This window comes from Sorex fumeus, unplaced genomic scaffold (genome assembly GCF_029834395.1).
Source record: "Sorex fumeus unplaced genomic scaffold, SorFum_2.1 ptg000008l, whole genome shotgun sequence".
Classification (NCBI taxonomy): Eukaryota; Metazoa; Chordata; class Mammalia; order Eulipotyphla; family Soricidae; genus Sorex; species Sorex fumeus.
The window spans coordinates 86,293,074-86,304,708 of NW_026606065.1; the positions used below are offsets into that span (position 1 = coordinate 86,293,074).

General features: G+C 48.8%; 1 protein-coding gene across 1 annotated transcript; it reads right to left on the minus strand.

Moving 5' to 3' along the window:
- Window positions 1-5,956: 5,956 nt before the first annotated feature.
- Window positions 5,957-10,675, minus strand: HMGB1 (high mobility group box 1). Its single transcript, XM_056109791.1, has 5 exons — window positions 10,532-10,675; window positions 8,292-8,454; window positions 8,018-8,163; window positions 7,456-7,630; window positions 5,957-6,598 (listed from the first exon to the last, which is right to left on the minus strand). Exons 2-5 carry the CDS (start codon window positions 8,439-8,441, stop codon window positions 6,422-6,424), a joined length of 648 nt encoding a protein of 215 aa, XP_055965766.1. The 5' UTR covers window positions 8,442-8,454; window positions 10,532-10,675; the 3' UTR covers window positions 5,957-6,421.
- Window positions 10,676-11,635: the final 960 nt, after the last annotated feature.

An 11,635-nucleotide genomic window follows, 5' to 3' on the forward strand; every position in this document is an offset into this window, starting at 1 on the left:
TGGCACCAGATAATCCTGTCATGGCCACCATCTAGATCGAATGTCCTTCTCTCCCGGAAGGGAGTATAACATGACACCTGCCATAACCATGCGGCCAGACCCACGCCAGGCTGTTTCATTCAGGGTGCCCTGGAGGAGCGGATGGGGGGCAGGTGAGACCCCTCCCTGCTCCAAGGGACCCAGTCCCCACAGCCGAAAACCTCCAGAACTCAACCGCCGCCCTGCTCACGGCTGTTCTCCACACACTTGGGCTGAACCTCACACACGAGTGAACCCACTAATGTGGCCATGCAACCACACACCACCCATCCTCCAAGAGTACCGCACCACATTTGATGGGGTTTAAAGTAGGAGGCAACCAATCTTGGAGGGAAATATGCTTTTTACATCTAAAAGCACACAAGGCTCAACCTTTAACAACATGTTAGTGATCTCTTATAGAAGGGTTTAATGGCCCCTGGGTGAAATACAACAATCTTCACACTCTTTCCTCTAAGGATTCTTTTTTATGGCATTTTCAGTGGTTTTTTATAACAAACAATACAAAATATATCAGTTCTGCTTTGGGGCAGGGTTTGGGATTCGAGATGGAAACATCTGAAATATGCTGGTGGGAAGGTGTAATGGTGGTGGGATTGGTGTTTGAATATTAAATGTAATCAAATGTTGTGAACTACTTTATAAAATCTTCTGATCTGTAGTCAGACGCATTGTCCATTGCGCCACTGGCCCAATGGGCTGGAGCGATAGCACAGCAGGTAGGGCATTTGCCTTGCACCCAGGTTCGATTCCTCCATCCCTCTCTGAGAGCCTGGCAAGCTACTGAGAGTATCCCGCCTGCATGGCAGAGCCTGGCAAGCTCCCCCTGGAGTATTTGATATGCCAAAAACAGTAACAAGTCTCACAATGGAGACACTACTGGTGCCGACTTGAGCAAATCGATGAACAATGGGAGGACAGTGCTACAGTGCTACTTTATAAAATATAAAAAAATTTAAAACAATGCGATGCCAGAGCACCTGGGTATCAGTGTTGCTGAGTGACCTATGACCTTTGCGCACTTTCTTTTGGAGGTGCTACTCCCCTTCAACTCTGGATGTGCAACCTTTTCCTGTGACTGTGTGGGAGCCCCACGGAGGGAATCTCCTGCATCCAACTTGGCATGTATCATTTCTTTCATTTTTGTGAGGTTCTCTTTTTCTAATTTCTATATGAGAACTCAGTATGAGCACCGGAACTAAAGCAAGTGCAGCCCCTACCAGGCATCACGGCTGAGTGGCTGAGACCCAAGAGTATCTCAACCAAGAATGTGTGCTGTCTCCGTCTTCAAGGGATCGACCAAGGGGCGTGAAGTGGGGGTGAGGGTAAACTAAGTGAACAAAGCATCTCCAACTGGCTGGCTTTGCACCTACTGTGGACTCCTAGATTGTCTTGGTCATGCTCCAGGGCCTTGAGCTAAGCTCTGAATCTGACCCACAGGGACAGACACGGCATTCAGTGCTAACCCTTACTCTCTTAAAGAGCAATGGCAACTCTCGTTCCTCTTGTGATGAGACGCTGCTTCTCAAGTCTGAGTGTGTTTGTTTTCCATGATCACTAAGCCCGTGTCCCGTGCAGGCCAATTGGCTTCCAAACTGCAGAGCAAAGGCCAAGTTCCTGGAAATTCAGGTGGGGAGCAGAGGGCGAGCCAAGTCCTTGTTCTCAATGGACTCCAGGTTCTTACTCTTCACACCTTTTTGGGCATCATGCTGGTACCTTAGGGTTTAATCACTGAGTTTCCTTGTTTATCCTCTCCCACACACCTTTATTTCCTTTTAGGACTTAGTTTCTAAGTCCACATCACATTAAATGATCTCCAGTTGAAACCCAGAGGACACGTTTCAAATTCTGTCATGAGAATTTCTATTGTAACTCTAGAGAGCAAGTCTTATTCCACTTTAAAGTCTACTAACTGCATTTACCACTGGAGTATTTCCTTGACCCTAAAGTACCACCACTAGCAAGGAGGTGACCGCAGTCAGTTTGATTCAGGTAGGTCCTCAGTATCCAGCCATTCCACTTTTCCAAATAACCATTTTCCTAGTGCCCAGAATTGGGCTCACAGAATTCCCAGCTTCATTTTGTGGCCAAATTTCCCTTCCCAAAATGTTTGGATGCAGTTTCTATCTAGACTGACATACAATTCAGCTAGGGAAAAGGCTCCCACCTCTACCCCTTCCTTCAGGAGGACACCAAAACGGGAAGTTCTTTATTTTCAAACAATTTTTTTCTTTACTATTATTGCAGTAACATTTAGAGAAACAATTTAATCAGATTTCTGAATAATAACCAACCCAAAGGTCTCAGTTCTTATGTCTTATGTGGTTTTTAACAAATGCTGTATTTTTAACTTTTGTCTTTTCAAAATGGATTGCTTTTGACTCTCACACTTTTGACTCTCACAGAGCCAAAGAATAAGCAGTAAAAACTATGGTTAAAATGTTTCACATTAAGTAGATAGCCCATTGGGGGGCAATTTGTCAGCATCTGGCCAACTTTAAAAGGACATTTTTGACTAAGCATCAAAAATCCTACATATACGTAAATGTACACAGATGTTCATTGTAGTTAATATTAGAAATAGCACAAAAATGAGAAATAAACTTAATGACATCAGTGAAGGAATCATCAGATAAATGCATCGTGAGGCATCGTACTTTGAAGGCTGGTAAGTCGTAATTGTGAGACTAGGAAAAGAGAACTACATACAAAAATTGGGAGGATCCCTTTAATCTTCATCCACTGACACTCTTATTTTGTATTTACACACCTTGGTCTTAATCTCATTTTAAGGTTTATCACAATTTCTCCTATAATTTCAGATCTCTATTTTTTTCTACCCAGTGGGAAACCAAGTTCAACTACATAGGACATTCAAACACATGGACATGCCTAAAGGCATATATAATTACTTCCTCCTGGGAGATAGGATTTATTGGGAAATAGGCAGGAGTGTGAAACCTATATTAAGTTATCCTTATGTCATTCTGCCCCGTGTGGTATGTGCTTTGGTACTACCATTTATCATGAAATAGCAGCATTCTTACCACTGGTTAACATTTTGCTTCATTATTCCACTTAATAATTTAGCTTTGGGCCAAGGGAATTTCCCAAGTTATGGCATTAGTTTTACTGATCATGTTGTTATTAGAAGGAACCAAGAAAATGACATACCTCGCATCTTTGGCTGGGTCAGTATCCAAAATGCTTCCTGGTTTTTACACAATTTTAGAGGGTATTTCAAATAACTTCTCGCACAAATTAAGAGGTAGGAAGGATAGTACAGTGGGCAGCGTGCTTGCCTAGCACCCATGTGGTTCCCCAGTCTCCACCAGGAATGATCCGTGAGTGCAGAGTCAGCAGCCCTGAGCACTAGCCGCATGTGCCGAGAAATTAAAACTTTTCTAAAATAAGTTCCTACAACCCCTTAATAAGCAGCAATGATTACTAGTCAATGATACACATTTGAGCAATCCCAAAATTGAAGTATTCATTTAATGCAAATCTGCAGTGATTCCATCCTATGTATAGTGTCTAGCTTTTACTTAAGACACTGTTCCTCCCCCCAACTCCCCACCCGCCATGAGACAGCACAGGTGTTAGTACATACTGAGCATGCAGCTGACCCAGGTTCGACCCCCAGCACACGCGGAGGATCTCTCATCCCAGCCCTAACAACTACCTCCATCCACGTGGCTCTTACATTGAAAGGCCAGGCTAGATGCAGGAGGGGTGGGGGAGCTTTGACCCTGGGCACTGCTTGAGAGAAACTCCATCCGAAGAAATCAAAACACAAAACCTAGAGGTATACCTAGTAGACCTGGAGTTGAACTTTGTCAGATTATGCAATGCCAGTGGGGCCATGCTTTTCATTTTTCTCTCTAGGGTAGTTTTCAGTGACACTAGATACTATCCTAACATCTGCAACTTTTCATTTCCCTTAGGCTGTAAGGCAAGTTATCTGTTGGTCAGTCACTTTTCATCTTTATCACTTAATTCTTAACCCCCTATGGTGCACAGTACACAAGACTACCTTTTCCGGATTTCGCACTAACACACAAGTGTGGCAAGTGTGAACACCTTCTGAGATGATCAGTTACAGTAAACCAGCTGACAGCAGCTCCCAATCTGTGTGCAGTTGTATTGAACCTGTTGTTTTAAAAATCCTTAATACTGAAATTTAGGTGGTTTAGGAAAGATCTCTATGGCCCACATTGCCCTGTTTTAAAACATTAAAATGGTTCCTATATGCTAGTAAAACCTCTGGTAAGACAAAGATTAGCCAACTGTTAGCTAGCTGCACAACTCAGTGGGTTAAGTTTCAGGGAATATCATGAAACATAGTAAACTGAACCTTTAGTACAGTTCAAATGGAAGAGGGTTTTAGGCCACTTTCCCTGCCAAGACCTGAAGCTAGTGAATTTCACCAAGTTTCCTAGAGGCAGAATTCACTTTTAAATGGATTACTAATCAGTACCTGATGTTGACAATGCTGGTTCTATAGACACTTTCAGGAATATTTTGTTCCCTTTTGAGTAAAAAATTTGTAATTCAGTCTTCAGGACTTTACTGAGGTTCTCTCATTTGACTTGGGGGGGGGGGGGAATCTTTTATAATTACTATCAGTTTTGGCTTTTTACTTATGAGCCTTGCCCTAAAGCAATCACTATGTTGTTTACCCCAACTCTCTTAAAATTTAAAAAAAAAAAAAGATTTTCCTCATTTACATATATAGCGCACCCTGAAACTTAGAATGGTTAACAAAAACTTGAGTCCATTATCCATCTTAAGCATGTTTTTGAAGAGAAATTTTGCCAGTTAATACTTAAATGGTATTACTAAGAAATATTAGAAACAAGATTATAACAAAATCTTTAGACTTAAGTGAAAGCCATTTAACTAACGTTTAAAACCTCTGCAATTAGTAGTTTATTAGTATCATCCAGGACTCAGATGTTCAGTATTCCTCCTGAAATTACATAAACAAATGCAAATGGAAAGAATCCAAGTCAAAATTATATAACAAAACAGCACTCCATCACAAAAGCGTGTAAAATTACAAGAACGCTATTTTAAAACACTGGCACTTTAAGAGAACGATAATCTCAAAAACCACAATTGCCAAATTGTTTCCCTAAACTGCTAAGCAGATAAACATTATGACCCTTATGGATGAGCTTGTTTTATAAAGGAAAATCAAACTAAATTGATAACTCAAAGTTTAAATGTCTTCTTCCCGCAAGTCCACTAGATGACTAAGGGACAATCCCTTAAGAAAAATATACCCGATTTTTCACTATTTTTTAAGTTGGCTCAAGTGATCAAAAACACCAGTGGAAGGAAACTCATGTAGTCTATTAAACAGAAGACATTCACAGCCAGCACTTTTCAGAGCCTTTGCTAGGACCAAAACCTCAACAACGAACCAACCAAAACATTGGGAAGTCTTGTATTTTGAGCTCACGCTTTTGGAGATACATTCAGGTCTTCTTTAACGTGGGATCTGCAAATATAACTGCCATTACATGGTAATGGAAGTTAGAGAATGTAGAGTCCTCAAGTGAAGGCTAGAACATCGTTTTCTCTTAGTCCTTCAAGGACAGATTTTCAAAACGTCTGATTGTAATAATCCCATGTTGTGAGTGCATTGGCTTACCCTTCACTTTGTAAATATAATAGGGCTATGTGAAATTTGCTATCAACTGAGATTCAAGATTCAGTTATGGATGAAAATTGTCCTAAATCAACTTTTATTACCCTCATCATGAATATGCAAGGTGTGTAGACAAAAGCTTTGCGAGTCAACTGTATGAAAGATAAACACTGTAATCATTCTTGTGTTCCAAAATGGGTAAAAGCAAAGGACTAGCTCCCCCTCAAGAAGAAAAATTTCAGACCTATGAAAAGGACAACAATACTAATAAAAAAAATTGTATTTACTTAGAAGCATTCAGAATGTCAACAAAACAGCTGCAACTTTTTTCTTTTTCTTTTGCAATTACAGAGTGGTATTCAGTTAACAGAACAACAATTATTTCGTAGAAGCTGTATCAGAGACAACTGAAGATGAAAAAAACTACCATCCCCATATATAACTAATTTGTGCTGTGCACCAACAAGAACCTGCTTTAAATTTCCATGCCAATTTACAACCCCCATACTGTACCAGGCAAGGTTAGTGGCTATTGAAAATACCACCGGGACAGGGCTATCTAAAGACACATTCGGTAGTGTGTTAACTATACAAAAAAAGACACTGTACAGTTTAAAAACAAATCTTACACAGCCTTACATTTCAATTTTTTTCTTTAAAAGGAGTGAGTTGTGTACAGGGGGGTTAAATGCTTTATAGACAAGAAAAAAAAACTGCGCTAGAACTGACTTATTCATCATCATCATCCTCTTCTTCATCTTCGTCTTCTTCATCCTCCTCTTCTTCCTCATCCTCTTCATCCTCTTCATCTTCCTCCTCTTCCTTCTTTTTCTTGCTCTTTTCAGCTTTAACAACTCCCTTCTTGGCCACATCAGGCTTTCCTTTAGCTCGGTATGCAGCAATATCCTTGCAAAATAAAGGCAGAAAAAGTGGCAGGAGAGGAAAAAGCAAAAAGCCAGTTAAGAGGAGAAAAAGGACAGAGCAAAACCAAAAGAACCCAACATTTCACTCACACTAAAACATCACAGTCTCTGGAGACCCACGCCCCGACTTCCAAAAATGATCAAGATGGTGAGAAATCAATCTAAGAACATTATAGGACAGTTTTAATTAACCACCTCTAACTAACGAAATGGCATGGTTGAGTATTGGCAATGTTACGCCTCACTGAAGTACAATTACGTACCACCACCCTCAGTTGAGTTTATTAAATCTAGAATGTAGAGACTTTGATTAAAGGGTAGACACTGCCACCTTCTGAGTGCGCAAAAGCATTCTACAGGTTTACATTGTTAGAAGCCAATCCACAGCAGTACATTTTGTTTCAATAAGTGATCTTCCAATAAGGGTATGATTAAGAAATAGCTACAAATAGATAGAATTCTCACAGAACAACCGAAAATCTTTGTGTTTCAATTCCAATTAAAGGGGTCATAGCACTTCCTTCATACTATAGTACTCTACAGAGTAACAGCCTAATAACCTTTTAGCACAACAAAGGTGGTTTTAAAGGAAATACAAAGTGTTTCAGGCATGTTCACAGGGCCCAGTGTCTTTAGATTTTTCAGCACGGAGATAAGGGGGCGAGATAACAAATTAAGTGTAAGGTCATTCCTCAAGTCGAATTATATTAAGAAATACACAATATGATCCTCTATATTTAAAAAATAACAATAATAATGAAAAAAAAAAAGACTTAAGACTACAGTCAACAGCCAAGAGAATGGAGCTGTTCTTCTACCAGGCAAATCCGCGCTTCTTACCTTTTCGTATTTCTCCTTCAGCTTGGCAGCCTTCTTCTCGTAAGGCTGCTTGTCATCTGCAGCAGTGTTGTTCCACATCTCTCCCAGTTTCTTTGCAACGTCACCAATAGACAGGCCAGGATGCTCTCCTTTGATTTTTGGGCGATACTCAGAACAAAACAAGAAAAAGGCCGAACTATAAAGAGAAATTAAGTCCAGGATGTTATTTAATGTGTACTTTATTGATAAATCACTAAAGCCCCTTTGTAATTAAAGCTCACCTCACATAACCAGAGTCTCACACGGTTACATTTCAGAATATTCTACACCCCCCCGTCCCCCCAAAAAACCTCAAAGGAGACACTTTTCAAGAAATAAAAGTACGAAAATCAAAGGAGGCAAGTATATGAAAGTGTTCTGGCTAAAAGTACCACTTAACAGAAATTACAAACTTGGGTTGGCAACTCTTTGCTAAAAACTTGTATTATACACTCGAAACCCACAAGGTGGCTTGGTTTGGGAGATTTCATCTTATCTAGCTGCTCAACACTTTTTGAAAATAAAACTGGGCAAAGATACTTACGGAGGCCTCTTGGGTGCATTGGGATCCTTGAACTTCTTTTTTGTTTCCCCTTTAGGAGGGATATAAGTTTTCATTTCTCTTTCGTAACGGGCCTTGTCAGCCTTTGCCATGTCTTCAAATTTTCCTTTCTCTTTAGCAGACATAGTCTACCAAAATAAAATTATTTGTGAACATAAGCTAATGTGGAAATTTAAGACGTGACTCTCCAAAGAACCAAAGTCAGTCCTTCATGGAATGGCTTGTCCCGAGACCACCAGTGTTTAAGCCCCCTTACCTTCCACCTCTCTGAACACTTCTTAGAAAACTCTGAAAAGTTGACGGAAGCATCTGGGTGCTTCTTCTTGTGCTCCTCCCGGCAAGTTTGCACAAAGAATGCATATGATGACATTTTGCCTCTCGGCTTCTTAGGATCTCCTTTGCCCATGTTTAATTATTTTCTAGAAAAGGAAGGAAAATAAGTGTTTGGCATTCAATGGCGACACACACAAGCACTTTAACTTCTCAGGCGATGACATACAAAAACACATCGCCACCGACACAATAGTGACAATATCCCAGAGACCAAACACCAAAATTCACAGCGACACCCAGCCACCCCTGCCCACAATTTAAAAAACAACACCCCCCGCCCCGAACGCTCCTTCGATGTGATTTGAACAAAGTGCAGACGCATGGGGCGAGCCCAGAATGGTTCTTTTATTGCCCCCGCCAAAGGAAGACCCAAGTGGCAACCTCCCGCCTTTCCACGATTCAGGACCCCCCTCCCCGATTCTCCCCCGGGCCATCTCCCCAACCAGTCTCCGTGCACAAAACCCCGGGGAAGAAAACAAGTGCCTCCAAGTCGTGGATGGACACGACTCCCCAGCGCTAAGGAGGCGAGTCTGGGCCGGGAGCTGCCACCAGGCGCAGGCTCCGTCCCCCCCACCCTGACCGCAGTGAGGGCTGGGGGGGGTGGGGGGGGGGAGATTAAAAAAAAATCTTCCTCTCGGTCGGGAAACTTCGCGGGGAGGCGGCCGTCCGGTCGGTCGGTCGCCTCGGCCCGCCGCGCAGTTCGCCGGGGACTCCACGTCCGGTCTGAAGTTTTCTGCGCGTAAACAAGGACGAGGGACAAAAGGCGCCGCTGCTGCCCCGGGGCCCGGCGCGCCCCCGGCCGCCCGCGCGCGTGTGTCTCCGCGGGCGCGTGTGTTTAATCCGTTAAAAAGTTCGGGCGCCGCGCGGGGCGGGCTGCGTCCCCGTCGTCGTCGTCGTCCCCCCCCCCCCGCCTCCTCCGCCCCCTCCCCCAGCCCGCGCCCCCGCCCCGACTCGGCCGGCCGCGCTGGTCGCCGGGGCCGCCACGTGCGCCCGCCGCCCCCATTTTGTCAGGCGGCGGCGTCGCCGCGAGAAGCCCCGCTCGAAATGGGGGCTGGCTCCGCCCGCGGCCGCGGGGCCGGCGCGCACGGAATGGCCGCCGCCGCGAGGGCGAGCGCGAATATGGCTCCTTCCCTTTGTGTGTGTGTGCGTGTGTGTGTGTGTGCGTGTGCGAGTGTGTGCGCGTGAGTGTGCGCGCGCGTGTGCGGGTGTGCGCGGGGCGAGCCCGCGGGCGGCGCGCTCTGGCGCACACGCTCGGCCATGACGGCGGGGGAGGGGCGGGGCGGGGGGCGCGCGGACCCTCCCCTCCCCCCGGGCCCGCCGCCGCCGCCGCCGCCGCGCCCCGCTCTCCCCCGGCGCGGCCCGCGCGCCCCGCCGCCCCCGCACGGAAGGACGCGGGGCTGGGGGGAGGGAAAAAAAGTTGCCTGGGAACTGCTGCGCCCAGCGCCCCCGCCCGCCCGCCCGCCCGCCTTGTTTTCTCTCCAGCCAGCAGCAGCGCCGGCCGAGTCAGCCATGTTCCAGCGAGCGCAGCGCGGCCGCTCCCCCCGCCGCCGCCGCCGCCGCCGCCGCCGAGCCGCCGCGCCCGGGCACAGGCCGGCGGGCCCGGCCCCGCGCCCCGCGCCGCCCCCGGCCCGCCTCGCCCGCAGCGCCCGCCCGTGCCCGCCGCCGCCGCCGCTCGGCTCCCCTGCGGCGGCCGATGCAGCCCGGGAAAGCGCCGCCGCCGCCGCCGCCCGCCCGGCCCGTCCGCTCGCCGGCGTTCGCTCGCCGGCCTCCCCGCTCCCGGCCCCGCCGCCCCCCGCCCGCACGCCCGCCCGCCCGCACGCTCGGCCCCGCACACGGTTACCCAAAAAAAAATTTTTTTTTTCAAATGGAAAAAAAATTTTTTTTTTTTGCGCCCGTCAGCGCGGCCGCCGCCGGGGGTGTAAAGTCGCGGGGCTCGGCGTTCGCGGCGCCCCGGGCAGCCCGCGGGCCGGGGTTCCGGCACGGGGCAGGGCTCCCGCGCCCGGCCGGAGGCTCGCTCCGTGCGCAGTTCCCCCCACGGTCCCCCCTCATTTGCCTTTGTGTGGAGCCTGACCCGCCGGCTCCCGGCCGCGGGGATCCGGCCGCCGCGCGGGCTGGGGAGCTGCCCGAGGCGCTCTCCCCGCCGCGCCGCTGCCCCACACTCACCCTCCGCGAGGCACAGAGTCGCCCAGTGCCCGTCCGGCTCTCACTTGCCCCGGCGCTGTCTCTATGGAGCTCAATGTACTGCAATGGCTGTGAGAGCGGGAGCCAGACGCAGCCTCCTCACTCTCTCCGCTCTGTAACATTACTCTCCAGCCAGCGCGGCGCCTATTGGCTACCGCCAACTCACGGGGCTCGCCCATTGGTCCGATCCCTCCCATTGTCCTGACCAGAGCCCGCCGGCGATTGGCTGTCTCCGGGGACACGTCATCAAGGATTGAAACAGCGCGCAAATCTGAATGTGTGTGGATGCCGGGCAAAGAGCTGAGGCGGGAGAGGCAGCGGCAGCGGCAGCAGCTGCTACGGGAAAGCAGAGCTCGATGGTGTGTGTGTGCATGTGTCTAGCTCGAGCCAGCCCCGCACGGGAGCGGCCGCCGGGGCGGGAAGGGCCTGGCTTTTCCGCAAGTGTCTCCAGCTCCTCGGGCGAAGGAGACACCCGCAGGCCTCCCCCCCCTGCCCGGCCCGATCTCGCTGCCAAAGCCGGGCAGGTGGGAGGCCCCGGCCCTGCCCGCGGCCTTCCGAGGGGAGGGCGGCCCTCGGGGAGCCCGTCCGGGGAAACCGGGCTCCCCGCCGGCCAAGAGGGGCGCAGGGAGCCCCGGTTCGCGCCTTCCCCGGCGCGGGGCGGCGGGACCCCGTGGGCCTCTGGCCGCGGCGGGTCTCCTTTCCCAGGAGGCAGCGGCACCGGCTTCCCAAAGAAGCCCCTTCCTGGGCGCCGAAGCCCCCCGCTCCGGGCTTGCGGGGCGGCTGGGCCCTGGTCTCGGTGGCCGGGCGCTCGCTGTCCCCTCCTTTTCTCGGGTGTGCTCGAGTTTCACGGCCCGTCTGGAACTTTGCCCTTGTATTTACTTCAACACAAAGCCCCGTCTTAGCGTCCTGGAAATCCAATCACTGTCGCGTGTAATGCAAGCACGGCCCCTCCGTGTCCGTGTTGGGGGGCTCCATGCGGGGGCGGGGTTCCCGGGCAGGAAGCGCCGGCGAGGCCTGCTGGAATGGACCAATTCACCGGAGACCACGTTTTTCACGGTCGGGCCGGTTGCTTGGCCTCGGTGTGGA

Coding starts and splice junctions, on each gene's coding strand:
- HMGB1 (XM_056109791.1), bottom strand. CDS start 8,441: ATGGGCAAAGGAGATCCTAAGAAGCCGAGAGGCAAAATGTCATCATAT. Junction 8,164..8,291: donor AGTGTTCAGAGAGGTGGAAG/GTAAGGGGGCTT, acceptor TTATTTTGGTAG/ACTATGTCTGCTAAAGAGAA. Junction 7,631..8,017: donor AATGCACCCAAGAGGCCTCC/GTAAGTATCTTT, acceptor TTCTCTTTATAG/TTCGGCCTTTTTCTTGTTTT.